At 40.1% G+C, this 27,850-nt stretch overlaps 1 protein-coding gene across 16 annotated transcripts in view; it reads right to left on the bottom strand.

Moving 5' to 3' along the window:
• Positions 1-789: 789 nt before the first annotated feature.
• SPATA7 (spermatogenesis associated 7) overlaps positions 790-27,850 on the bottom strand; it is a 40,678-nt gene continuing 13,617 nt past the window's right edge. For 8 of the 16 annotated variants that reach the window (XM_060418471.1, XM_060418472.1, XM_060418473.1 and 5 more), the window contains 9 exons: positions 27,303-27,350; positions 23,830-23,957; positions 13,438-13,907; positions 10,952-11,018; positions 9,195-9,310; positions 6,309-6,362; positions 4,689-4,766; positions 1,739-1,796; positions 790-1,497 (listed from right to left, as the gene is read on the bottom strand). In XM_060418471.1, the coding sequence (XP_060274454.1) occupies positions 937-1,497; positions 1,739-1,796; positions 4,689-4,766; positions 6,309-6,362; positions 9,195-9,310; positions 10,952-11,018; positions 13,438-13,907; positions 23,830-23,957; positions 27,303-27,321 (1,551 nt within the window). In that variant the 5' untranslated portion in view covers positions 27,322-27,350 and the 3' untranslated portion in view covers positions 790-936. The remainder of the gene's footprint in view (positions 1,498-1,738; positions 1,797-4,688; positions 4,767-6,308; positions 6,363-9,194; positions 9,311-10,951; positions 11,019-13,437; positions 13,908-23,829; positions 23,958-27,302; positions 27,351-27,850) is intronic. The other 8 variants (XM_012182177.5, XM_060418465.1, XM_042252827.2 and 5 more) reach the window with 5 other exon arrangements.

Below are 27,850 nucleotides of genomic sequence, written 5' to 3'. Positions count from 1 at the left end.
CCTGAAAAATCCCATGGATGGATGAACCTGGTAGGCTACAGTCTATGGGGTCGCAGTCCGACATGACTGAGCGACTTCACTTTCACTTTCATAAAGGTAAGCACTGCATTTAGCTTCAATTCAAACAAGCAAGCATGAATCATTTTTTCCAATAGCAAATTTAGCTTTACAAATACCTATGTATATTTAGCATCAGCAAAAAAGGCATTCATTTCAGAAGAATTAAAAATAGATCCTTAGTGTTAATTCAGAAAACCCTGATTCAGATAATCTTTTTACTTTTCTGACTCTCATTATCATGAGAAATTACACAGTAATTTGTGTAAATTTACACAGTAAATTCTCTGTGTAATACACACGTGCACTCAGCTGCGACGTGTTTTTAACCAAAAGAATATGGCAAAGGTGATGGAAGTCACTCCTGGACACACCACGTCATGACTGTTTTCTGAGACTCCGTCTGGCTAGCAGAGCCTCCTTCATTCTCCTGTGAGCCTGAGAGGCAGGCAGCCACGCTGTGAGCGGTCTACGGAGAGGGCCACGCAGCAGGGAACGGGAACAGCCTCCAGTGGGCACAGTCAGCAGGAAACGGAAGCCTTCAAACCGAAAGCTACAAGGGAAGACGCCCTGCCAACCACCTGGGAGAGTCTGGAAGCAGAAGTCACCCCCGTGACCCCAGCCGAGCCCTGGCTGGTAGGTGTGTGAGACCAAAGGCAGAGAGGACCCGCCTAAGCGGTGCCTGGACTCTTGATCCACAGAAACTGTGCGATAAATAATACATGTGTGTTGTTTTAAGCTGCTAAATTTATAGCAATTTATTATACAACATAGAAGACAAATACAGAACTCTTATATAAAAGTAAAAAAAAAAAGTAAAAGGAATATTGAATGATTGGCCATTTGGGAGATTTATTAGTGAAGATCAGACATCCAAGGTCAGTCCTCAATGCTCATTTCCAGGATTCTCAGAGTTGGTCCTTCCACCTCCTGGCTGTCTTTGATTCTGCACAACTGAGCAGAAGGCACAAGTGCCGTGCTGAGGCAACACAGCTCCGTGGAGGTCTCAGCCCTCTCTGCGTCACTGTCGCCTTCAATGACACTCACGGAGGTTTCCTGGTCTAGCAAACTGTCTGACACGCTTCCATTTTTCTCATCCCAAACTGAAGTTTCAAGATTTGTTTCCTCATTCACCTGCTGAATGATAACCCCTTCTGAATACTTTGATTTATAGATGGGGAGGAAAAATTCATTCGAAGAGACTTTCTCATTCTCTTCCTTTGGTATAGTCAATAACATATTCAAAGCTTTTTGGTATTCCTGACGTTCCTGTTGAATGATTAAATCTTGTTCACTTTTATTTTCATTTTGTTCTAAATTCTCAGCCTTTCCAACATCACGTAAATGCAACGTATCCACGTTGTCTAGCTTTCCTGAGCCTTCCCTGGACGTGCAGCCTAAGTCCACCTTTAAGACGTGTAGCAGCCGGCGCATTTTTTCCTGGAATTAAAAAAATTCAAGAGTAATTATATTAATTAGGCCAGTCAAGGGTGCTGCAGCGATGCTCACCTCTGTGGGGTTAATACTGCCTCCTCCTCCTCCTGCCTGTATCTCCCCTTTCCCCACATACCCAGAAAGGGCAAGAGAAAGAAGTGTCTGCTTTTAATGCATTCTTTGAGAGAAAGGTAAAACTTGAAAATTCTTTCTATATTAGGATTTTTCTTATAAAGTTAAGACAAACCTCCTCCAAATGATGTTTATTTTGCTTTATATGTCTCTCAAACAGTCGTTCCAGAAACCTACAAATGATAAATAAAAATGTTAATGGTCTCAAAATCAGAAAACCAACTACATAGAGTTTAGACCCTTTTTCTTTTCACAGATACAGACCCTAATCCGCCTCTGTTCTCTCAAGCTCTCCAGTGTGGAAGCTAGCCTGACTTCTACTATGTCTCAGTTATGTTAATAGATGCCAATGTCTCTTCTGAGACTGCACACTGCTTACATTTCCGTGAAATGAACTGTTTGACATGAGGTTGTAACGCCCCCCACTGAAGAGCCCTGTATCCTTTCTCTCTCTCTCAAACACCAAAAGCCTTCCCTCCTCCTTTTCTCTGTCACATACACTCATCCTCCAAAGGCAAACTCTAAAGAAAACTCTCTTATAAAGCGTTACTTGACAATGTTTCCTAAATTATACTTGAAAAGATATTCCACTCAGGGTAAACTGACATAGTAAGTTAAAGTCAGCACTTATTGTGGACTTTCCTGGTGGCTCAGACGGTAAAGCGTCTGCCTACAGTGCAGGAGACCCGGTTGGATCCGTTTGTGCTGGACACGCGATAATCATTTTATCTCTAATCATAACCAACAGACGTGTGCTAAGTTGCTTCAGTCGTGTCCGCCTCTCTGTGACCACATGGGCTGAAGCCCACCAGCCCCTCTGTCCACGGGATTCTCCAGGCAAGAAGATCGGAGTGGGCTGCCATGCCCTCCTCCGGGGGGCCTTGTGTCTCCTGCACTGGCAGGCGGGTTCTTAACCACTAGCGCCACCTGGGAAGCCGATACTGGCAGAGAAAGGTATTAGAAAGCCCGTCTTCAGATGAGAGAACAGCCCGTCTAGATGATTTTGACTCCCCGAGGTCACAAGCCATGAAGAGAATGTAACTCAGGAGTGTCTGGCTCCAGGCACATTCTTTCAGCTATACCAGCCCTGTCTAGCTACCACAGGAGTATATCAATTGGGTTTTGAAAACTACTCATTTGTTACCATTTGTTACTATCAGTGAAGTCATGAGACAATCTTAGATTTAATTATTCTTCTGATTTTGAAATTTTTGAAAAGCCCAAGAAATCTGTATACTATATTTTACAACTATCATTGATGTTTACTGGGCACTTTTCTATGCATATATATTTCTTTATGAAAACTGGGATTAAATAATACTGTTTTGATATCTACACTGTTTTCTAATCAGTTATATTATTTTGAACATCTTTATGTATCAATAAATTCACTTCTGCAACATCATTTAAAATATCTGAACAGACCTTACTATTACAAACATTCTAAAATTTATTCAACTGAACCTTACTATTCAATATGCAGGTTGATTCCATTTTATTGTGCTACTATAAAACTTGTCACAGTAAAAAGCCTTATTAAATGAAAAATGTGAGTTTTAATGCTCTTAAGCATGAATGTGCATTTTTCATGTCAACTTTGTTTTGGCTTCTAATCTTATTTTTTTGATTTACAGTTGGAGGCAGTGTTTTTGTTCTGGTGGTGGTAAAAAAAAAACAACAACTATATAACATATAATTTACCATTTTAACCAATTTTAAAATTTACAGTTCAGTAGTGTTATGTATATTAACGTTGTTAAATAGAAACAACTTATTAAAAATGTCTGCCCTTGACATACTCATGCCAGGGAAAGCACGCAGCATATACACAGTAGGGCCTTCTGATACATGTCATAAAGTTCTATCTACATGAATTTCAGCTAAATAAAAGTTCAAGCTGGTTCAGGACAACAGGTTCCTTAAGATATATAGTACAAGATGGTTTTACAAACTTCCCCTTTCACTGGCTGTGTGCAAACCTAGTCTTTAACTTGTCCTCACGTTACTAGTAACAGTCATAACAAAAAAAGCCTGCTTTTGATCTTGACAGTTTCAGATAGTAAAAAGAGATGATGGAATTTTGCAAAGCAGCAGCAGCAATTTAGTGTGCTAGCCTATTCTAAACTAAAAGACATCGTATTTTTGTCTTCTCTCTCTATGGGATTTTTACATGTATGATGTCATCTCTGAATAAAGACAGTTTTATGGTTTTCCTTCAAATGTGGATACCATTTCTTTCGTGATAAGATTTTTTTGAAATTGAGGTATAGTTGACATTTTATTAAGGAATACAACATAGATTTATTATTTGTATATACTGCAAGATAATCACAGTAAGTCTAGTTACCATCTGTCACCACTACATGGTTACAGAATAATTTTTTTTCTTGTAACGAGAACTTTTAAGATCTATTCTTCTAGCAACTTTCAAATATACAATATGGTGTTGTTAACGACAGCTGTCACCGCTGCATATTATATCCCCATGATTTGATTAGTTTATAACTGCAGGTCTGTACCTCTGACTCCCTTCAACCGTTTTGCCTCATTCCCCCCATGCCCACCACCCCACCTCTGGCAATTTGCTCTTTGTATTTAAGGGATGTAACCATATTTAGATGAATAAAATCTCTACTCTTTTCTCTATCTCCCCTAAACTGTGAACCTGCCTTAGAGTATGAACTGTGTTTAGTCGCTCAGTCATGCCCGACTCTTTGCGACCCCGTGGACTGTAGCCCACCAGGCTCCTCTGTCCATGGGATTCTCCAGGCCAGAAGACTGGAGTGGGTTGCCATAATCTCCTCCAGGGGATCTTTCCAACTCAGGGATCGAACCCAGGTATCCTACAGTGTAGGTGGATTCTTTACCATCTGAGCCACCAGGGATCCCCTGGAAGAGTACGAATTAAATGTTCTTTATAATTTGTATCAATTATAAGAATATGGTCCCCTAAGAAAGCAATATAATTTCCATTTCCTAATATGTGAAAATAAATAAAATTAACACCAAACTAAGAGTTTTTAATGTATAATTCAATGACCACAATACAATTTAAAAAATCTAACCTGTTTGAAAATAAACCTAGTTTCAAAATTTCATCTGTTACATCTTCAATGAAACTCAGATACAACAGTTCTTCTTCACTGTGAAGGCAAAGTGATATACAGCATAAAAGTTACTGCTTATTAAAAAAAATTACTGCTTATTTACGCTGAAAATTAGAGGATACGTAAGTACCTATACTGAAATATCTGTACTATTACAAACGCACTTCCATCTCACATTATCAAGAAGAACATCATAAAACAAATATATGCCTACCTTCTCAAATTATGCAAGGATATTTACTAAAGATGAGAAAGTATTCCCTAATAGAGTAATGTTTCATAGATGTCTGTAACGCTGATTAGGAAGTAAAAAAGCAGCAGGGATTAAGTAGAACAGAAAGCAACCAGGCAAAGGAGCAAGAGGGCAACTTAGGGGTGACCCTGTGGGCGTGCTGTGCTCCTAACGAGCATTTTAAATGTCCTCGGGCTCCTGGCCAGGTCCAGCCACAGAGCCCTCTGTGAGGCAGAAGGGCAAGAGGAAGGTCATCCAGAGAAGCAGGAACCTAAACGATGAAATCCTCTCCTGCTCCGAGGAGGGCATCTGGTTTCAAGGTGGAGAAATTTATTGAGCAGAAAAAAATATTTTTTTTCTTGACGAGTCTGTAGATAAGGAAAAATATTCGAGCAGAAAAAATTTGTGTACATATATATAGTGGTAGTTTTTAATTACTTGGGTACAGTTCTCTGTTATACTCTGAGTTATATATTTTAGTAGCTATTACACAAAAAGTAGGGTACTATTACAAGTCTGATCTTACTTAGCTAAAAATCAGCGAATTGACAGAAAATATAAATAGCAAGTAGCCCACCAGGATCCTCTGTCCATGGACTCTCCAGGCAGGAAACCTGGAGTGGGCTGCCATTTCCCTCTCCAGGGGATCTTCCCCTCCCAGGGATGGAAACCACGCCTCCTGCACTGGCAGGTGGGTTCTTTACCGCTGAGCCACCAGGGAAGCCTAGATCTACTTCAGTTACGGAATAAGCAAACGTCAAGGGGAAGCACTGACTGGCATACCCAGCAGAAGACTACTGCATAAAAATTATGCTTTCAAACCAATTCACAGGCAGCAAATTTGAGAACAAATGAAATGCTATAACAAGACTGCTTTCCCTGAAAAAATGCAGTCCCAACTAAAACAACTTTCAAGTTCAGAAGCATAATATCTGTAAAAAAAAAAAAACCAACAAAAACTGGTGAGGTGAAAAAAGCCCAAGAACGGTATCCTGAGCTATCAAAAGGCTGCACTTCTCTAAATCTCATCTTCATGATTTTTACTTATAAAAATTATGGGTACTGATTATAAAAAATTAGCAAGTATTATTAATCTAGGGACCAATTTCCATTAGACATAAAAATGAAGTGATTGATAATTATTTCAGATATTTCAGGATAATATTATCAATAATATTAGTAAGAATCATTAATAATTCTCTCAAATTTAGTGTGTACTATATGACCAAACCCCAAAGCTGACTGTAAAGAAAAATTCACATTCAATCTTGACTGATTTAATAAAAATTTGTGAGCCTAATTCTCCATTTCCACTAAGTAAAATGAGGCAGTCAAAGAGCTCTTACTCAGAATACACTTTTCTCCCTGAAGGTGGCTGCAGCGAATATTGACATACTGCCCTGGAAAGAGAAAATTAGAATATCTGAACAAAGCAATGGTTGGCATACAGTAATACATTAGTAATAAACAGGTTTCAGAATTTCAAAGCACCTGTCACATTCATATTCATTATCTTTATCTAATCTTCAGGATAACCCTGTCAAGTACATTGGGAAGACATTACCGTTCTAAACAAATCACCAAAGGGGCAGAAAGGCTAAGTAACCTGCTAAGGTCATGTGTTCAGTTCAGTTCAGTTCAGTCGCTCCGTCGTGTCCGACTCTTTGAGACCCCATGAATCGCAGCACGCCAGGTCTCCCTGTCCATCACCATCTCCCGGAGTTCACTCAGACTCATGTCCATTGAGTCTGTGATGCCATCCAGCCATCTCATCCTTGGTCGTCCCCTTCTCCTCCTGCCCCCAATCCCTCCCAGCATCAATCTTTTCCAATGAGTCAACTCTTCTCATGAGGTGGCCAAAGTGTTGGAGTTTCAGCTTTAGCATCATTCCTTCCAAAGAAATCCCAGGGTTGATCTCCTTCAGAATGGACTGGTTGGATCTTGCAGTCCAAGGGACTCTCAAGAGTTTTCTCCAACACCACAGCTCAAAAGCATCAATTCTTCAGCGCTCAGCCTTCTTCACAGTCCAACTCTCACATCCATACATGACCACTGGAAAAACCATAGCCTTGACTAGATGGACCTTTGTTGGCAAAGTAATGTCTCTGCTTTTGAATATGCTATCTAGGTTGGTCATAACTTTCCTTCTAAGGAGTAAGCGTCTTTTAATTTCATGGCTGCAGTCACCATCTGCAGTGATTCTGGAGCCCCCAAAATAAAGTCTGACACTGTTTCCACTGTTTCCCTATCTATTTCCCATGAAGTGATGGGACCAGACGCCATGATCTTCGTTTTCTGAATGTTGAGTTTAAGCCAACTTTTTCACTCTCCTCTTTCACTTTCATCAAGAGGCTTTTAGTTCCTCTTCATTTTCTGCCATAAGGGTGGTGTCATCTGCGTATCTGAGGTTATTGCTATTTCTCCCGGCAATCTTGATTCCAGCTTGTGTTTCTTCCGGTCATGTGTTAGTAAGTAGCAAAGATAGATTTTTGAAACTAGTTTTCTAATTATAAATTCATAATCCTTTTAAAAATTGTACTATGAAACTTATCGTGTAAAAAGGATCATCAATTGGAATAAGGTTAAAATATAAATGATGTTGGAAACATTTGGAAACATATTTTTCTATGGAAAAAAACTGTAAGCTGCCCATTATGATAAATTCTGTTAGTTATTCAGTTATATCAGTATTAGTTAATTCCAAGCTTTCTATTCACAGGTATGTTCAATTATAATATTTTACTTCTTTTAAAGAAAGCTAAGCGCCAAAGAATTGATGCTTCTGAACTATGGTGTTGGAAAAGATTCTTGAGAGTCCCCTGGACTGCAAGGAGATCCAACCAGTCCATCCTAAAGGAAATCAGTCCTGAATGTTCACTGGAAGGATTGATGCTGAAGCTGAAACTTCAATACTTTGGCCACCTGAGGCGAAGAACTGACTCATTGGAAAAGACCCTGATGCTGGGCAAGACTGAAGGCGGAGGAGAAGGGGTCGACAGAGGATGAGACGGCTGGATGGCATCACTGACTCAATGGACGTGCATTTGAGTGAACTCCAGGAGTTGGTGATAGACAGGGAGGCCTGGTGTGCTGCAGTCCATGGGGTTGCAAAGAGTCGGACACGACCGAGTGACTAAACTGACTGACTAGGAAAGATGACTACTGCTTTCTTGAGGTCATTCTTTACATTCACTGCAGACTGGCTCAACTGATGACAGCTAAAGCATCAGGAATTTCCAGACAGAGCAGTTAGCAATAACCCTCCTTTCCTCTCCCCCCAAACCCCCACAAAGCCTTGATAGGTGAGCTCTCCCCAAGGAAAGGCCCAAGAGAAGACCTGCGCCCTCAGGGACTGCATGTGCTTGCAGTTTGCTACAGGATGTCTTTGATTCTTTTGTCTCGTTGCCAAGAGTGAGGCTACGCTGGCTGCAGCGGTGGCCGCTCACAGCGGTGGCCTCTCCTGCGGAGTGCGGGTCTGGGCCTGCGGGCCTCTGGAGCTGTGGCTCCCGGCTCCAGGCACAGGCTCAGAGGTTGCTCCACGCGGGCTTAGCTGCTCCCTGGCAGCGGGGTCCTCCTGGACCAGAGAGGGAACCCATGTCTCCTGCGCTGGCAGGCAGTGTCTACCAGGGCACCACGAGGGAAGGAGACCTCCACTAGGAGGTCTCATTCTTGATCTTTGAGTCCTTTTTTCCCTTCTACCACCTTCATCTCATATCCAAACTCTGACACGGGAAATACATTTGACAGTTAAAGCTATCAGAGGCATAGGTTCTATACGACCAACAACCTATCATTTTTATTTACAGGCAGTGTTCCGTAATTGTTAAACATGATGAATCATTTGAAAAATTACTGCCTCCTCTACAAAGCATATGGTTGAGTGTTCAAATCACAAATGATGAGTCCTCAAGTGGTAAGGTCCTCCAGTACTACCTATGCTGTGTAAACTGGTGAGCACCAGCGCTGCAGGATCTGTCTTGGGGAAAATCCTTTCTTGGATGAATAGTGATGGCAAATAGTACAAGCCAGGGTCCCCTTTCCCTTTAGTGAGGAATTAGCAAAATGAATCCATCTAAACTTTTATAGTGACTACCTACTTTGTAATATTTCCTTAGTAAACTGAACTGCATAATACCAAACCAGACTAGGGTGCATGTCGACGACGAACCAGGACCCAAGTTGCTCTCAGTCTGTTGCACAGGAAAGTGGTTAGACATAAACAGTTGAAATACCTTGACGAGGAACACTGGAGGGCGCCGTCTCTCATCTTGTCCCACAGTAACTCATGCCCTTGTAAAGGTAAAGGGGCTCTTCTTCCTTTGGTACCGTCTGACACACAACCAGATGCCTGGAGATGCAACGAGAAGAATAAATCTTTATTTTGCTTCAAACATAATCAAAGAAGAGCTAAAGCAAAACATCAAATGTCCAAAAATATTTGATGAAAGAGAGTAGAGAGATCCAGCAGAAAAAAAGTGACTGATGCCTTATAGGACAAAGGATATTTTAGAATTCATTTCTCATACAATCAAGACTTTTTTCTTATATTTATTTAAAGATAAAACAACTTCTTATACTTTAATGAGGAATATTTTAAATGGTATTAAATACCATACATATATCAAAAGAGAAAATGAAGTGCAAGTTTTAAGTTAACTTGAGAGTAAATATCCTATTATCCAGAAACTCAAAATAGCCCATCTGTTTCAAATGTTATCTAACACACAAAAGCAGTGGCAGCTCTGGCACTCTGAACAGTATTAACAAACTTCTACTTTTATGGAACCCTGACTAGGGGCCACATACTGTGCCAAGCATATGATGATCAGATTTAACCTTTATAATGCTAATTTGTGTGTAGTGCTTGACAGTGTTAAAAGTGCTTTTGAATGCTGGTCCATCTACTGCTGCTGATACTCAAGTAGATGCTGGTGGTACTGATTAGAGAGTAACGGACATGCCATTTTCTTACAGGGTTACAGACAGACCTTTGCAGCACAATGTCATGAAATGAACTTCTGCTTTAGTCTGTTTAGTTACCTATGGAGGTAACCCTCCAATATCTCAAGCTAGCCATAGCCATCATTTATCGAGCCCAGGTCAGACTAGGTATTTTACCTACAACACTTTTTCCTTCCAATGATCCTGAACATTAAAAGTACAATTTTCTAGATGTGGTAACTCAGCTCTCAGGGGAACTGATCTGTCCTTGGGCCTTAAGTGGCAGAACCCGATGTCACACAGCTATTAATGGCCGAGATACAAACCCACAATCCTCTACCCACTTTCAGAAGGAAGGAGAAAAGCTGAGTGTGCTTGTATTTTATTCTTCTATCCCTGAATCTGTTTGAGATTTTAATAGACAAAGCATTCTCACAAACAATAACTTGAAAATTAGGATACAAGTGTATGATTAACAAGTACATGATTAATAAAAAGCTTATCTCAAAGTCAGACTTAAAGCTGTAACAGTTTAAAAGAAATGATTGCTAAATATTCAAAATACAAACACTAAAAAAGATTTTTATGATCTAGAAAAAAGAGCAAGCACAGGAGAATAATATCCATCTATTTTTATATATTCTCAGTGGCAATTCTTAAAAAAAGAAAGAAAACAGGCATAGAAACTAAACTTCTGCACAATTTTTTCTGGCTCCTTTAGTGATTTGAGTCTGCATCTTTGAAAAGAATTTAAGGTATTAAAAAAAAAAGAATTTAAGATATTTTATTCATCCATCCATCCATTCAGCCAGCCAACCATCTGGAAAACACATGAACAGCAAATGACTTAGCAGACTGGGCAGGCTCCCTCTGGCTACTCATGGAGAGCTATAACCATTGGGAAACAGGCAATACTTCTGTAGACTGGTTATATCACATGCAAAAAATGTCACCAAAGGTTATTCTTCACAGTTCAAAGAGCTACACATATTCAATTAAGGCAGCTATAATTCTAATGTGTAACACAAAGAGGTCTCATTTTTATTACCTGCCTTATGTTCATTTCTGAATCTGTGGCGTTCTTGATCTCAACTGTCTCAAAATCAGATTTAAAGCTGTAATATTTTAAAAGAAATTACTGTTAAACTTTCAAGACACAAACACTGTGAAAACAAACTTTACTATCTAGGGGGAAAAAAACTTCAAACATGAGAGAGATTTCTAATGATACAAATGGGAAATAGATATGGTTTGGATCACATATGCCTCTTGTTCCTTTTACAAATAGCAGCTAGATTTCACTTGGATAGAATGGGGCTATGGAAATGGAAACTATTATCTTGAAAGAGCTGTCAAAAACATAATCAGAAAAGTATGATATTGGGCTGGCCAAAAAGTTCGTTCAGGTTTTTCTGTAAGACGGTATGGAAAACTTGAATGAACCTTTTGGCCAACCCAATATATTAGCTACCCAATCTAGTAGGTTGGTACAAAAGTAATTTCAGGTTTTGCATTGTTGAAATTTGCCATTTGATACTGGAATGCATTCTTACACAAATGTGGCTACGTCACACATCCTTTTAGTGTGCATGCCTTGCTTTATGTTTTTTTGCCTATGACTTTTACTTGCTATCTATTTTATATGTACACTATGGAAACGATGTTGGACAAAAAAGCAAATTTGAGTGATTTTCTTATTCAAGTTCAAAATGGGTTGTAAAGCAGTGGAGATAGCTCACACCATCAACAACGCACTTGGCCCAGGAGCTGATGCCGCCTGTCAAGTGCTGTGGTGGCTCGGGAAGTTCTGCACAGGAGACCAAGCCTTGAGGATGAGGAGCGCAGTGGCGGCCATCAGGAGCTAACAATGACCAACTGGGAGCCGTCATCGAAGCCGATCCTCTTACAACTACTCGAGAAGTTGCTGAAGAGCTCAGTGTTTAACCTTTCTATGGCTGGTCAGCATTTGAAGCAAATTAGAAAGGTGAAAAAGCTCGACAAGGGGGTGCCCTCATGAACTGACTACAAATCAAAAACATCATTTTGACACGTCGTCTTCTCTTATTCTACACAACAACAGTGAGTCATTTCTCAATCGGACTGTGATGTACAACGAAAAGTGGATTTTATATAACAACCAGCAATGACCAGCTCAGCGGTTGGACGGAGAAGCCGCTCCAAAACATTTCCCAAAGCCAAATTTGCACCAAAAAAACATCATGGTCACTGTTTGGGGCTCTGCTGCCGGTCTGATCCACTACAGCTTTCTGAGTCCCGGCGAAAACATTACATCTGAGAAGTATGCTCAGCAAATCAACGAGCTGCACGAAGACCGCAACGCCTGCAGTTCCTCATGACAAAGCCCAACCGACGTTTCAAAAGTTGAACGAATTGAGCTACAAAGTTCTGCCTCAGTTGCCATGTTCGCCTGACCTCTCGCCAACTATCACTTCTTTAAACAACCTGACGCCTTTTCGCAAGGAACAATCTTCCACAGCCTGCAGGAGGCAGAAAATGTATTCCAAGAGGTCACTGAATCCTGAGGCATGGATTTTTAGGCTATAGGAATAAACAAACTAATTTTCATTGGCAAAAATGTGTTGACTGTAACAGTTTTTATTTTGATCAATAAAGATGTGTGTGAGCCGAGTTATGATGATTTAAAATTCAAGGTCTGAAACCTCAATTACTTTGGCAGCAACCTAACATTTGCTTTCATCATCTCCTCTTCACTTGAAGATCCTACCATTAGATTTAATTTCTTAATTCTTTAAATGTATACAGACTGATGCTGTTATACCTCTTATATTTACCCAGAGAAAAAGATACTAGTCATAAATTGATTTTTACTTTTAAAAATAATTAAAACCTAGTACCAAATAAGTATTCATTTACAGAACACTAGGAAAAACAATTACAAATCTGCTGACACTTAATATTTAACAAGATTTGCTTCTTTCTTTAGTCATTTGGCAACCTTTAATGAATATTCATTATGTGCCAGGTACTACTGTATATGAAAATATTATTGGTGCAAATTATATTTAATTTCCAGAAATTATCCCAATTGTCTACATTACACCTGAGGACTTGTTGCTGAGAGCGGCAGGCAGGGGACCACAGGGGTAGTTAGACGACTGCTTTCTCTCCCCGCACGTAGTCCACTGTTTTGCTATTTCTAACATAAAGCAATGAACATATTTATACAAATGCTGTTTGATGACATATTTTAAGGATTTTCTAGAAGCATATTTAAAACCACACAAAAGTTCTAGCACCACGTCTGAAACAATAAATTAAAATACATAACATGCATGTTTCTAAAGAGCTTCACAAGTTTAATAGCTATTTCTCTTTTTTAACAATCACTCTGATAGTTCTGATTCATGCAGAAGGAAAAGTTACGTTAGTCTCACTGCAATCAAAGGACACTGCCAGACACGGAGCCCGGCACAGCAGGCACACGGTAGCACGCAAGGAGTATCTAATTTCTACCACATCTTAAAGGATCTACTGTAAGTTACTGTGTGATACCTGCTTAATTCAGTCTGAGTTTCAGCTTCTATCCGCCGATTTGTAAAATTCTTTTTTCTTCTGGCAGGTGTATAATATCGATACTGTGACAGGAAAGATTTGGCTTCTGTTTTTAAAGTGCGTGGGGTGAATGGCAAATGTCTGTTAGAAAAGTGTTCAGAATGTTTGTCCAAAAGGTCCCCACTGGGTGCTTTTGAAATAACTAACTGAAACTTCTGGGAACCGGGGAATGTGCCCCTGGGCCCTCTGCCGTAGGACGTTCCAGAAGATGGTTTCTTGGACCCAGAGGCAGCGTAATCCATGCTGGACATGGAGCAGCTGGAGTTCTTCTCAGTACAATTCGTGAGGACGTTCTGAGACTTAGGTAGACTTAGCCTCTCAGAAGAAATTACTGGTGACTGTGTAAAAGATGGAAATTCATTCACTTCTTCGATTAATAAACCGTTTTCATCCTGTGGTTCTCCTGAAGGCTAAGAACATTTGGTTTAACAGTGATCAATCACAGTTACAAATTCAGATAATTGGGGATCTCCTGATTACACATTAAAAAATGCAAAGCCTCGGGGCTACATCCTGCAAATATAACGTCTGTGTTCCTGGAAATTCATATATGAAGTTATACTCATTTTTTAATTATTTATATATAAAAATATCATTCTAAAGCCAAGTGATAGCAATCATTTTTCTTTCTGAAACTAAGAAAGTGATTAATAACACAGACCAATATTTGTGGTCTTGAACTCGCGTCCTGAGGTGGTGGCTGTTCAGTCACTAAGTGTCCGACTCTTTGTGGCCCCAAGGACTGCAGCACGCCTGGCTCCCCTGTCCTCCTCCGTTTTATCTGAGTTTCCAAATCAGCCCTGAGCACTAGCCCTCTCAACCACAGCTGGCGGCAGCATCTGCCCCTCCCTGCCTTGTCGTCATGGCCACCTTCAGTGCCAGCGGTTCTGCTGTGACTTAAACACTTTGAAGGAATGACAAGGTACTCTCACAACGTATGGAGCTCTAGTTCAAGTGATTGGTATTTTAAACACGATTAAGAAAGATTTATGCCAGAAAAAGTTCATACGTGTTTCTTTATCAACTTCCCATGAGGGGGGAAAGCTTTGGAAGGGAAGGCATTTTGGCCTGCTTTATTTCTTTCTGGTTTAACTTAACAAAAAATTTGTTAACTGAAGTAGAGTTGACTCACAAGTTTGTGTTAATTTCTGATGCACAGCAAGTGGCTCGGCTATAGACACACACTTTTTTATATTCTTTTCCATGGCTTATCACAGGACAGCGAGTATAGTTCCCTCCCCCGATACAGCAGACCCTTCCGTTTATTCATTCTGTATGGAACAGTTCCCATCTGCTCACCCCAAAGTCCGAGTCCATCCCTCCCTCACCTGCCCTCCGCCTCGGGAACCACACATCTCCTCTCCGTGTCTGTGAGTCTTGTTTCTGTAGGTTCATCTGTGCCATATTTTAGATTCCACGTGTAAGTGATATCATATGGTATTTAGAATCCTAAAAGAGGATGCTGTGAAAGTGCTGCACTCAATATGCCAGCAAATTTGGACAACTCAGCAGTGGCCACTGGACTAGAAAAGGTCAGTTTTCATTCCAATCCGAAAGAAAGGCAATGCCAAAGAATGGTCAGACTACCACACACTTGCACTCACCTCAACACGCTAGCAAAGTAATGCTCAAAACTCTCCAAACCAGGCTTTACCAGTATGTGAATCGAGAACTTCCAGATGTTCAAGCTGGATTCAGAAAAGGCAGAGGAACCAAACATCAAATTGCCAACATCTGTTGGATCATCAAAAAAGCAAGGGAGTTCCAGAAAAGCATCTACTTCTGCTTTATTGACTATGTCAAAGCCTTTGACTGTGTGGACCACAACAAACTCTGGAAAATTCTTGCCAGGAGAAATATCAATAACCTCAGATACACAGATGACACCAACCTCAAGGCAGAAAGCGAAGAAGAATTAAAGACCCTCTTGATGAAACTGAAAGAGGAGAGTGAAGAAGCTGGCTTAAAACACTCAACAACTAAGATCATGGCATCTGGTCCCATCACTTCATGGCAAATAGATGGGAAAACAATGGAAACAGTGAGTGACTTTCTTTCCTTGGGCTCCAAAATCACTGCAGCCATGAAATTATAAAATGCCTATTCCTTGGAAGAAAAGCTATGACCAACCTAGACAGTATATTAAAAAGCAGAGACATTACTTTGCCAACAAAGGTCTGTCTAAGTCAAAACTATGGTTTTTCCAGTAGTCATGTATGGATGTGAGAGTTGGACCATAAAGAAAGCTGAGCGCTGAAGAAGTGATGCTTTTGAACTTGCTGTTGGAGAAGACTCTTGAGAGTCCCTTGGACTGAGAGGAGATCCAACCAGTCCATCCTAAAGGAGATCAGTCCTGGGTGTTCACTGGAAGGACTGATGCTGAAGATGAAAACTCCAATCCTTTGGCCACCTGATGTGAAGAACTGACTCACTGGAAAAGACCCTGATGCTAGGGAAGATTGAAGGTGGGAGGAGAAGGGGATGACAGAGGATGAGATGGTTGGATGGCATCCCCGACTCGATGGACATGAGTCTGAGCAAGCCCTGGGCGTTGGTGATGGACAGGGAAGCCTGGCGTGCTGCTGTCCATGGGGTCGCAAAGAGCTGGACATGACTGAGCGACTGAACTGAACTGACAGTGTTGTCTTTCTCTTTGTGACTGACCTCACTGCACCTCTGTTGCTGCGAATGGCACTGTTCCATTTTTACGGCTCGGTAGTATTCCAGTGTATGTGTGTGTGCTTTAACTTTGGAAGAGGTGTTTCTACTGCGGGCTCATAAGGCTTAAGAGCACTGGTAATATTCCATTCTTTCACAGACAAGATGCCCAAGAAATCTTGTCTATAATTCCAGACTTTATGGACACCTGTATAGCCTTAACAGAACTCTGAGACACTTCATTAAACGGTACAGGGGAAGTTACATGCAAGTTAAACTGAGGTGAAAAAGGCTAGGATTTAGCCAGTTGTATCTATCCTACAAGCTCGAGGAGGAAAATAAGAGGAAGACACACTGAATGAGGAGGAGCCAAGTGCTTTCAGTGCACAGGACACTGTTACTGCCCGTGAGCGGAAGAGGAGTAATGACTCCCATCACTTCACTACCAGGCATGGAGCACATGCCATGCGCAGGGCTCTGTCCCAGTTAATAGACATGCACGACTCATTTAATCACTGCATCACCTTCTGGGTGGTGGCACGATTATTCCTCTGCTTCACAGATGAAGAAACTGAGGTGCAGGGTCTCACAGCTTTGAACTCGTCCCACTGTGTCATGCTATTTTACAGACTCGTTTGAAAATTATTCATTTTTTATACCTTCAGGAATCTTAAACTGATTTCCACTCCTTTCGTGGTAGTGAACAAGTCAGCTAACTCAAGTATTGATCTGCCTCGTAAGGAAACTGCAGATAACTGGATATTGTGATTACAGCCTAAAATAGGGCAAATCTACCTATTTCCTTTCCAAGTGCTTTCTAACTATATCCAAACATAAGGCAGAATGACTCAAAGCAATGAAGTATTCTGGCATTAAACTGTGAGTTACTAGGGTACTATTTAGTTAATGACTTTAATATGTTAGTTGTAAAAAGTGTTACCAAACTAGGTTCACACTGCAGCTTACGTATCAGAGGAGTCTGAATCCCTGGAAAGCAATTTCTAGTTCGATCTGAAAAGTCTTCTAGGGGCTATTAAATAATAATCACAGGAATTATTTACACGTGGGGAACAGTACAAACTGAGATCATAGCAGGCAGAGATGCATAAAGCATCAGACTGCCTGTAAGAAAATTCTTATCAGTAATGGCTATTTAATAAACAAAATGAAACACTGACGTCTTTAAAGATAGAAATAAACTCTCATGTGCCTGAAATGGGCTGGGGAAATTGCTCTTGAATCAACTGAAGGCATGAAACTTTTCTGTATCTTTATATCTTATAATCTCTACCATGTATCCTAGCTTGTCTTTTCTCGGAAACCAGGAGAACACAGTGCAAAATCAACTATACCCATCTGCTTTTTTCAGATTATATAATTTTTAGCTGTCAATATCAGAAAGCTTGGATATAATTTTCACAGAAAATGTGTAACACACTGGTAAATTCACCGAAATTAAAACAGTAAATCACTGCAAAGTTCTAAAATCAGAAAAGGGCTCATCGATTACACGCCAGTGGGAAACATTCTGGTGACAATCTGACTACCGTCCCTTTCTAGTTTAGTGCGATTCGTTATAAATTGTTCCTGTGATTTAAGAATTTATGTAGAGTGATAATCACTGAAAGTTTACAGAAACACGTTCTTATGTCAATTTTATAGTCACGGAACAACTGAGTATTAAATCAATATTTTTCAGGGATAATGTCAGAAAAAACAGTATACAGACATTTTCCAACTGTCAGGTATTAAAACAGTTAAGGAATCAATTCAAGTGTGGAACAGGATGGGTACAATTTAAAAATTTGATTACACTTGTTTTGCAAAAAGCTTCAAATTGTATTTTATAAGACAAACCAACAGCTTCTCATTTTTGTTGTTTTATAGTGCTTTTAAAACACATTTATTTAAGAACATAATCACATTCATATATTCAACTAATCTTAATAGCACATAGTATGTGCTACGCCAATGATGTGAGTGAATGGTGAAATCTGTGTGTAGGGTAGAGGGTGCAGATTTAAGTATCTGAGGTGACAGCATGTGAGTCAAAATGTGACAGAAAAAAAGTAGCCCATATTAAGAGTGTGGGAAATTAAAGAAAAGGTTTTTGACTACTTGATCTCATGTATATAAACAGCTAGTATGTCCACAGGCTGAAGTTACCACTTTCTAATCGTAGCAAACTTTTCAGTAAATGCAGATTATAACCACAGGCATCTATTACCCATAAAACCCATCCAATTATCAAAATATTATGCCTGAAATAATTTTAATTTAAATGTACCTAAATATGTATCAAATTCACTGCAGATGGTGATTGCAGCCATGAAACTAAAAGACGCTTACTCCTTAGAAGGAAAGTTATGACCAACCTAGATGGCATATTCAAAAGCAGACACAACATTACTTTGCCAACAAAGGTCCATCTAGTCAAGGCTATGGTTTTTCCAGTAGTCATGTATGGATGTGAGAGTTGGACTGTGAAGAAAGCTGAGCACCAAAGAATTGATGCTTTTGAACTGTGGTGTTGGAGAAGACTCTTGAGAGTCCCTTGGACTGCAAGGAGATCCAACCAGTCCATTCTAAAGGAGATCAGTCCTGAGTATCTTTGGAAGGAATGATGCTAAAGCTGAAACTCGAGTACTTTGGCCACCTCATGCAAAGAGTTGACTCATTGGAAAACACTCTGATGCTGGGAGGGATTGGGGGCAGGAGGAGAAGGGGATGACATGGGGATGAGATGGCTGGATGGCATCACCGACTCGATGGATATGGGTTTGGGTGAACTCCAGGAGTTGGTGATGGACAGGGAGGCCTGGCGTGCTGCGATTCACGGGGTCGCAAAGAGTCAGACATGACTGAGAGACTGAACTGAACTGAACTATTTATCAAGTTTTAGAAAAATGTAAGTAGATTGCAAATTACTGTGATGTCTAAATGGAGTAAAAAAATATACCTGTATAAAAGAACAGTGAACTAACTTTTTAGAGAAAAAAAGTTACAATGACTAAAGGAAAAATTAATGAGTAAGTCAGTCCTACACTTACAGACTTAATTATATATTTTGTTTTCAACAAGTCCCACTCTTACCTCAAAATATAATTATTGATATTCAAAATGCTAGATAACAGAAATGGATTTAAAATTTTCAGTTTAAAAAGTCACTAAAAATGGAAATACATGTATGAGTCAAATATGACGAGCACACCCCCAGATGGTACAGTGCACAGCACGTTTACTCTAAAGGAAGCGGCTCCACTTCCAGTCCTTTCTCATCAGTGTGACAGCCTTGGGGCTCTCCAGCGTAGCGACAGCTCTCCTGATGACTCCCAAATCTATTTCCAGCCCACACCTCTTTCATGACACAGATACTTCTATCCAGCTCTCTACTGAATATATTAGATGTTCCAAAGGCATCTCAAATCAAGCACGTCTAAACAAGTAAACTTATACTTTATATTATCTGCCTCCCCCAACCCCCCCCAAAAACCCTGCACTTCGTCCTGTTACTCTTTCAGTGAATGACCACCATCCTCTCCGCTGCCCAAACAGAAAGCTGGGAACTCTGTAATTCCTGCCTCTTGCTTTTCATCGAGCCAGTCACCAAGTCCTAGGGATTCTACTTTACATTCCTTGTGCCCCTTCGGCTGTCTTACGCACCATGTTTTAATCATTTCTTCCCCACACTGCAGTGAGTGAAAGTCGCAGTCCTGTCCAACTCTTTGCAGCCCGCCAGGCTCCTCTGTCCATGGGATTCTCCAGGCAATCTTCCCAACCCAGGGACTGAACCCGGGTTTCCTGCACTGCAGGCAGATTCTTTACTATTTGAGCCACTAGGGAAGCCCTCCCCATACTGCAAACTGTCACATAATGAGTCAATATGATGACATAACTTCCCAACTAAGAGGTGGTCTCTGGTTCCCCCACACTCCTCACATAATAAGGACCCAGGTTCACTACTAATTTATAAATGCCCTTACTCACGCCCCCTGCCTGCTGACATGTCACACCCTCATGTACAATGCCAAGAGCTGGAGTTAAAAAACGCCACTCGGTGCCTAGGAAGGGCAGCTGTGACGGTGGCTTTTACCAACAGGCGATGTTATTGCTGGGGGACAGGAAACAAAGCCCAGGGCCTCATCCAGACAGCCTAGGAGACTATGCTCACAAATCTGGGGTCCTCTCCACTGCTACACCCCAGGGAGTGACCTGCAAGGAAACCTGCCCGTCTTAGCACTGGCAGTGAGGGAACACTGGCCTTTGAGAATCTGAAATCACATGCTGCTTCCATACAAGACTGCGGCCTAAATCTGCATTGCCCAGATGGTCCACGGAAACCCTAAACCAAGACAAATGACTCGGTTTTTCCCAACACCTAAATTGCAGTGGGATAAAAAGATGAAAGGAGGAGAGATTAAAAGAAATTTATCAATTAGTTGAAGTTATTTAGATGCCAATTCTAACAAACTAAAAAGAAAGAGACAATGGGGAAATCTGGACACTGGATATTTGATGATATCAAGGAATTATTAATTTAAAGGCACAATAATGGTATGGTGGTCTTTCAGATACATATAGAAATATTTATAGATAAAAAATATATATCTGGTATTTGCATCAAAATAATCTGGGAAGGAGGCACTGAATGAGGCTACATGTGGAGGAAGTCTGGCCCTGAACTGACCAGGGCTGCACCTGGGGGACAAGAACATGTGGGCTCATTATCCCCCTGTCCCCACAGACACGAAGAATCCTCAGAATTAAAAAGTTTAAAGAGATCATCCCATACACACAAAGATTTGTAGTTTCACCTGAGAGATGGTAAAAACATAGCTCTCACTGTTTCAACAAGAAGAACACTGGACACCCTGCAAATTAATAATTTTTCTTGAACTCATGAGAGAAATAAGGTCACAGAGCAAACAACTAACCTGAAATCCAGAGTGAGACAGGCACTTACAAGGAGAAACAGGACCAGAGCGAGTGCTTATGTGCGATGGAAGCTGTGGAATGACACACCCGCTGCTGAGAAGACTGCGCGAGACGCCTTCAGCTAGCTGCTAAGACCGAGTGCAGACCCGCGCAGGTGCAGGAAGCCTCTGCGACCTGGGGAGTCTGTACCGCTTGCAAGCCTCTTCCTCTAGGAACCACACCAAACGCTCTCGGGGGGGAGCATAAGGAGCCCCTTCCTCTTGTTCTTTGTCATGGCTAGGAGAGGGGAACCGCAACCACTACAGAAACTACTCCCAGACCTATTTTCTCTTTCTCTCGGTCACAGGGGGAAATTCCCTTCACTTTGCCATTAACAACTATGGAAGCAATATCCCATCACCTCTGCCACGTGCCAGGGTTAGCAGCAAGCTACAGGTCCTGCCTGCATGCGGGAGGAGGGGATTGTTTAAAGGGAGGCGTCCCTGCGGGGCTCAGAATTCTGTCTACTTCCGTGGTCAAACACAACACAATAAGAAGAAATAAAAATATACGAAGCACTCCACTTTAAAGAATAAAAATTACCAGTGAATAATCTGACCCACCTAAATTACTAGGATTAAAAAATGGAGAAAGATATACCAAAGGAATACCAATGAAATGAAGGCTAGTTTAACCATATTACTATCAGAAAACACTTCAATATTAACATTAAAAGCATCAAGGTAAAGAAATTCAAAGCACAGTGACAACAGGTCTGATTCACCAAGAAAATATATCGTCTCCAAGTCTCTATGCGGGCTGCCCTGGTGGCTCAGTGGTACAGAGCCTGCCTGCCAAAGCAGAAGATGTGGGTTTGATCCCTGGGTTGGGAAGATCCCCTGGATGAGGAAATGGCAACCTGCTCTAGTATTCTTGCCTGGGAAATCCTAAGGAGAGAAAGAGCCTGCTGGGCTACAGTTCATGGTGTTGCAAGAGTCTGACATGACTTAGCAGCTAAACAAGAACAAGTCTGTCTGTATGTAATTATACAGACTGAAAATATATAAAACAAAAATTGCTAGTGCTAACTTTTTGAGAAATACCTAAATACATAATCACGACAGACTAATCAGACAAAAAAATCAATAGGATTTGAACATATAAAGTTAGTCTAATGAATACACTATATATTAAACACTGCACAGAGCTATAAAACATATTTTCTTTTCAAACACATAATGACAGTGCATTAAAAAAAATTGTTCACCTATTGGGACATAAAACAAATCTCAACAGATTTCAAGAAATGAGTATCAAAAAGATGTTCCCTGATCAAAATACAATTAGGCTAGCAATCTGTAGCAAAGGGAAAACCAGGAGAAAAAACAGACATAGAGATTAAGGAACACTTCTAAAAGACAATGAGTTAAAGAAAAAATTATAATGGAAACTATAAAATACTTTGAATTAAACTGCAATAAAAATACCACATATCAAAACTTGAGTAATGCAGCTAACGTAGTACTTGGAGAAAAATACACAGCCTTAAAATGTTCACACTACAAAAGAAGTGAGGCTGAAAATAAGCTAAACAAATGCAGAAAAAATACTGCAACATAAACTCAATGAAAGCCAAAAGAGAAGAATAAAGATAGGCATAAACATTACTGAACTAGAAAGCAAATTATCAAAGGATCAACAGAGTAAAAAACATGCCCTTAAAAAGGTTAATAACACTGACAAATCTCTGGTGAGAATAATAAAGAAAAGAAGAAAGAAGGCAAAAATAAGCAATATTAAGATAACAAGAAGAAATAATACATATTCAAGAGAGATTATGATATGATTTACGAGATTACAAGTAAGTCTATGCCAAGAATTTGAAAATTTAGATGAAATGGACAACTTTCTACATATGTACAAATTATGAAAATAGTTCTATAGCAATTTCAAAAACTGAATCAGTCAAAAACCTCACAAAGAAAACTCTAGGCCCAAATAATTTTAACGTTGAAATCCATCAAATTCAAGGAACAAATAATTACAAACTTACATAAACTACTCTAGAGCATGGAAAAACAGGAAGTAGCACCCAGTTTATTTTAGGAGGCTAGCAAAACCTGACATAGAAAAAGGGAAAATGACAGGTCAATATCAATAATGGACACAGATGCTAAAATCCTTAGCAACTGTATTTAGTAATGCGTAAAAAAAAGGTAATATATCATGACAGAGCTATATTTATACTAGGGATGCAAAACTGATTTAACATTAGAAACTCAATTTTAATTCACTATATTTGAAATAGATTAAAAAGAAAAACTGTACCACCATTTCAAAGAATGCAGAAAAAGCAGCTGATAAAATTAACATATATTCAAAATTCTCTAAGCAATGAGGAATTGAAAAGAGCTTCGTTAATCAGATGATAAAGGGTATCACAAAAAACCTAAAGCAGTGGTCAGGAAACTATACCCACTACAGATCAAATCTGGCCCACCACCTTTTACTGTTACTAATGGTTTACTGGAACAAAGCAATATCCATTCACTTAAGTACTGTCTACAGCTACGTTCCAGTGGCGCAACAGTTGCAACAGAGACTGTGTGGCCTTGAAAGCCTAAAATATTTACTATTTGACTGTTAACAGGAAAGGTTACCAATTCTGACCTATAGCAAACATTATCAAAAACTCAGGTTGCACCATCAATGAAGTATCTTAGAAACATTTACTTTGAAAAGGTAAAAATACTATCTTACCTTTTGTAGAGTGTTAAGTAATGATTTGGAATGACTTTTAGGATGCACTGTAGTCTTAGTAAATTTCAGCTCCCTCCCACACCTTGCTAATTCCTTTTTGAGTTTCTCTCTTCGCTGTTGGTCTGCATCTGAGGGGAAAAAATATTGAAATACAGAGTAAAATAGAAAAAATAATTTTTTGATGACTGAAGACTAAGAAAGAGTACTTTTCTCCTTGCTAAAAATGTTTACACTACTGATATGTAAATAAAAATCCATAGGGTTTCCTGAAACTTCAAATGGATTAACTATTTAAAGAGCACAAACAAGATATGACAAACTGATTAAGCCTAAGGGCTCAAGGGAGCAACTGCTAGCAGATACAGAGATACAAAGGTTAGAAATGCAGAGCTTGAATAATTCATATACTCCCCTATAAATGAAATACTACTGTCAATATCATGTTATAAAAATGTAAGTTTTATATGACAAAAAATGACATTAAATTTTAAAATATTATTTTTAATTAGGATAACTGACTTCCATTTTTCTTAACTGCTATTCATTTGAAAATACAAACGAAAAGAGTGGTTTCATATTTTAGTGGGCTTTAAGTCAGGTACTAAGTCATTTTCGAAGACTGAAAACAGCAAAATGAAAGCCAGTCCAGCTTCAGAGTTGAAAGGCAGGTGGGGGCTTTCTTGGTGGCACCATGGATAGCGAGCGGCCTGCCAGTGCAGGGGACATGGGTTCGAGCACTGGTCCAGGAGGATTCCATCGCAGAGCAACTAAGCCTGTGCTGACATCACAGCTACTGAGCCTGTGCTCTAGAGCCCGTGAGCCACACCCCCTGAAGCCCATGGGCCTAGAGCCTTGGCTCTACAGCAAGAGAAGCCGTCGCAACAAGAAGCCTGCGCTCAGCAACGAAGAGTAGCCTCTGTTCACGGCATCTAAAGAAAGTCTGCACAAAGCAATGAGGACCCAGTGCAGGCAAAAATAAAAAACTTAAAGAGGCTAACCATAAATTAAATGACTTGTATTTTCATGTAAAATTTTAAATTTAACATATGCTTTTTAACTGGAATGTATCTCAACTTGATGGACAAGATAATTTCAAGTTTCAAATCACCCTGATTTGGGGGGAAAATGGGACAAAACATTTGAAAAGAACTTTACTAAAGATATATTTAATACAAATGGCCAATAAGCATATAAAAATGTTCTACATCATTAATCATGAGGAAAATGCAAATTAAAATAATGAGATACCACTTCACACATTAAAATGGCCATCAATCAAAAAACGAGTCGATAATGTGTTAGCAGAGACACGGAGTAACTGAAATCCTAATATGTCGGAGGCAAGAATGTAAGATGGTATGGTCACTTCTGAAAACAGTTTGGGGAGTCTCTTAAAAAGTTAAATGTAATTTTATGACATGACCGAGCAATTCCATTCTCGGGTGTATACTCAAGAGAAATGAAACTTCACATTCACACAAAAGACTTGTACATGAATGTTCACAGAAGCACTGCTCATCACGGACAAAAACCAAGCAGTGAAAGTGTCAACCGACTGGTAGACAGGTGTACAGGGAAAGAAAAGAGATCAGCGGTTTTCAAGGCTAGGAGTGGGATGAGGAAACGGCTGCAAAGCTACCATTCTGGGGATCTTCTTAAGATGATGAAAATATTCTAAACTGGTTTGTAGTGATGGCTGCACAATTTTGTAAACTTGGTAAAAATCCATAAATTCTATGGTATGAAAATTATTTGTCAATAAAACTGCTATAAAAGGTAAAGGCTTTCTTGGAACTTCCCTGGTGGTCCAATGATTAAGAATCTGCCTGCCAAGACAGATGACACGGCTTCAGTCTCCGGCCCAGGAAGATTCCACATGCAGCGGGGCAACTCAGCCCATGTGCCACGACGGAGCCCACCTCCCAAGCCTGTGCTCCACAGCGAAGGGAAGCCCGAGCACCGCGCTAAGAGCAGCCCCTGCGCACCGCACCTGGAGAAAGCCCACGCACAGCCCCAAACTAAGAACATAAAAAGGAAAGCCTTTCTAATGCATTAGAATATGGCATTACTTAAACAATTCAACAAAGTATAGAGATATCCTAATTCAGACAATGACTGAAATTACCAATTCAGTTGTCTGCTTTGACAGAAGACTATTAAAACAGAGATGACTCAAGACCAGAGACTTATTTCTTTTTGAAAATATGTCTATAAAGCCTACTTCTAAGTAAGTTTGTATTGATTAGAATGCATATCACCTATGTTACACACAAAGTAATGATTATTAACTAGACTTCAGTGTGGTGATGATAATCTTTGCGGTTCTTCAAGACATCACAATTTTTTTCATTTACATGATCATAAAGAAAAACTCCTGTCCCAACTGACTGAAGGCAGAAAGTATCATGGGATAAATAAGCACTAAGTCTAAATTCTAAGAACAAAAAATAGGAGCAACTCTGCAAGTAATCCATGTATGCTGTCAACTTCTGAATGTTTGTCTCCACCCTGGAACCTCCTCCTGAGCTCCAGGCTTTGCATTCCAACTGCCTCCTCAGCACCTCCACTTGGATTTCTAACAGGCATTTATTTTTAGCTTATAATGACCAAGATTGAATTCCCAACTCACTTGATTCACTTCCTCCCCTAGATACCTTCCTATTTACAACGTCAGTGAATTGTAACGCTGTTTTCAGCGTTGGGAGGCATCTTTGACTCACCCCGCTTTTTCTCTCCTATTCTATCTACGTCCAGTCCATCAGGAAATACTGTTGACAGACATCTGAAAAGTTTCCAGAATGAAGCCATTCCAGACTCCCTCTGCTTACAAGCACCATTAGTGTCCTATGGACAGAGAAGCCTAGTGGACTGCAGACCACGGGGGGCGCAGAGTTGGACAGGACTGAGTGCCTGAGCAAGCACACACACCCATCCTCTGCTTACAAGCACTGATCCAGACCACCCATAGTTCTCACTTGAACTGCTGTTTCCCAACTAGCCATTCTGCTTTCACCATTGCCCCTTGTAGACTGCTCTCAACTTCCCAGCCAGAGAAACACTTTAAAAGTTAAACTGGCTGTTCCTCTTCCTCTTCTCAAGACCTTCTAATGGCTTCCAATGTCATTTAGTTTTCACTTGCTTGCACATGGCCAAACCCCGTGTGGTCTGCCTCTCTCTGACCTATCTCAATGACCTCATCACCTGTCACTCCAGCTGGTTTATTTCACACCAGCTACGCAGCTCTTCTTGCTGTTGCCCTGGATACACTGATCCCAACAAACCTGGCAGAGTTTCAGTTCTGCCAAGATGAAAAGAATTCTGGAAATGGACAGTGGTTATGGCTGTACCACAAGAAGAATGCACTTAATGTCACTGAATTGTAGACTTAAAAATGGTTGAGAAGGTAAATTTTAAGTTGTGTGTGCAGTTTACCATATTTTTTTTAAAAAGGCAGTATGTTAAAAATTGCTTACATTTGATGCTGGCACTCATGCTTAGTGGAACTGAGCAGTCTACTGCAGCTGAAAGAGAAAAATCACTTGCTTTAATACTATTCTTAATATTTATAAATGACAATAACTATCAAAAGTCAAAATCACAAGAGGTTCCAGCACTTGAAGTTCCTTGTTTTTATATGTATGCTACTTCTAGAGATGAAAAATATCCTTGATAAAAAACACACTGGTTAGGATTAACAGCTCGTCGGATACTGTAGAAGGAAACATTAGTGAATTTGACCACAGCAGTGCAAACTATTCAACATGAAACAGTTAACAGCAGAAAACCAGTGTGTTGAGTGTCACTGATTAACCTCCCTGTCTCACTCACTTAACATAGTAACCGGAGTCCCAAAACAAGCTGAGAAAGCAGAGCAAATGAGAGCAGCGACACTATCTGACTTCAAGACTCACTGTAATGCTGCTGTGATTATGGCAGTGGGGTGTTGTAACAGACATGCAGATCAACAGAACTGAAGAGTGAATTTAGAACAGACCCTTGCATATGGTCAATTATCTTTTAA

The sequence above is a fragment of the Ovis aries genome, chromosome 7, assembly GCF_016772045.2.
Source record: "Ovis aries strain OAR_USU_Benz2616 breed Rambouillet chromosome 7, ARS-UI_Ramb_v3.0, whole genome shotgun sequence".
In the NCBI taxonomy this organism is placed as follows: domain Eukaryota; kingdom Metazoa; phylum Chordata; class Mammalia; order Artiodactyla; family Bovidae; genus Ovis; species Ovis aries.
The sequence above is the reverse complement of the archived record's forward strand: the minus strand, read 5'-3'. Positions and strand labels throughout refer to the sequence as shown.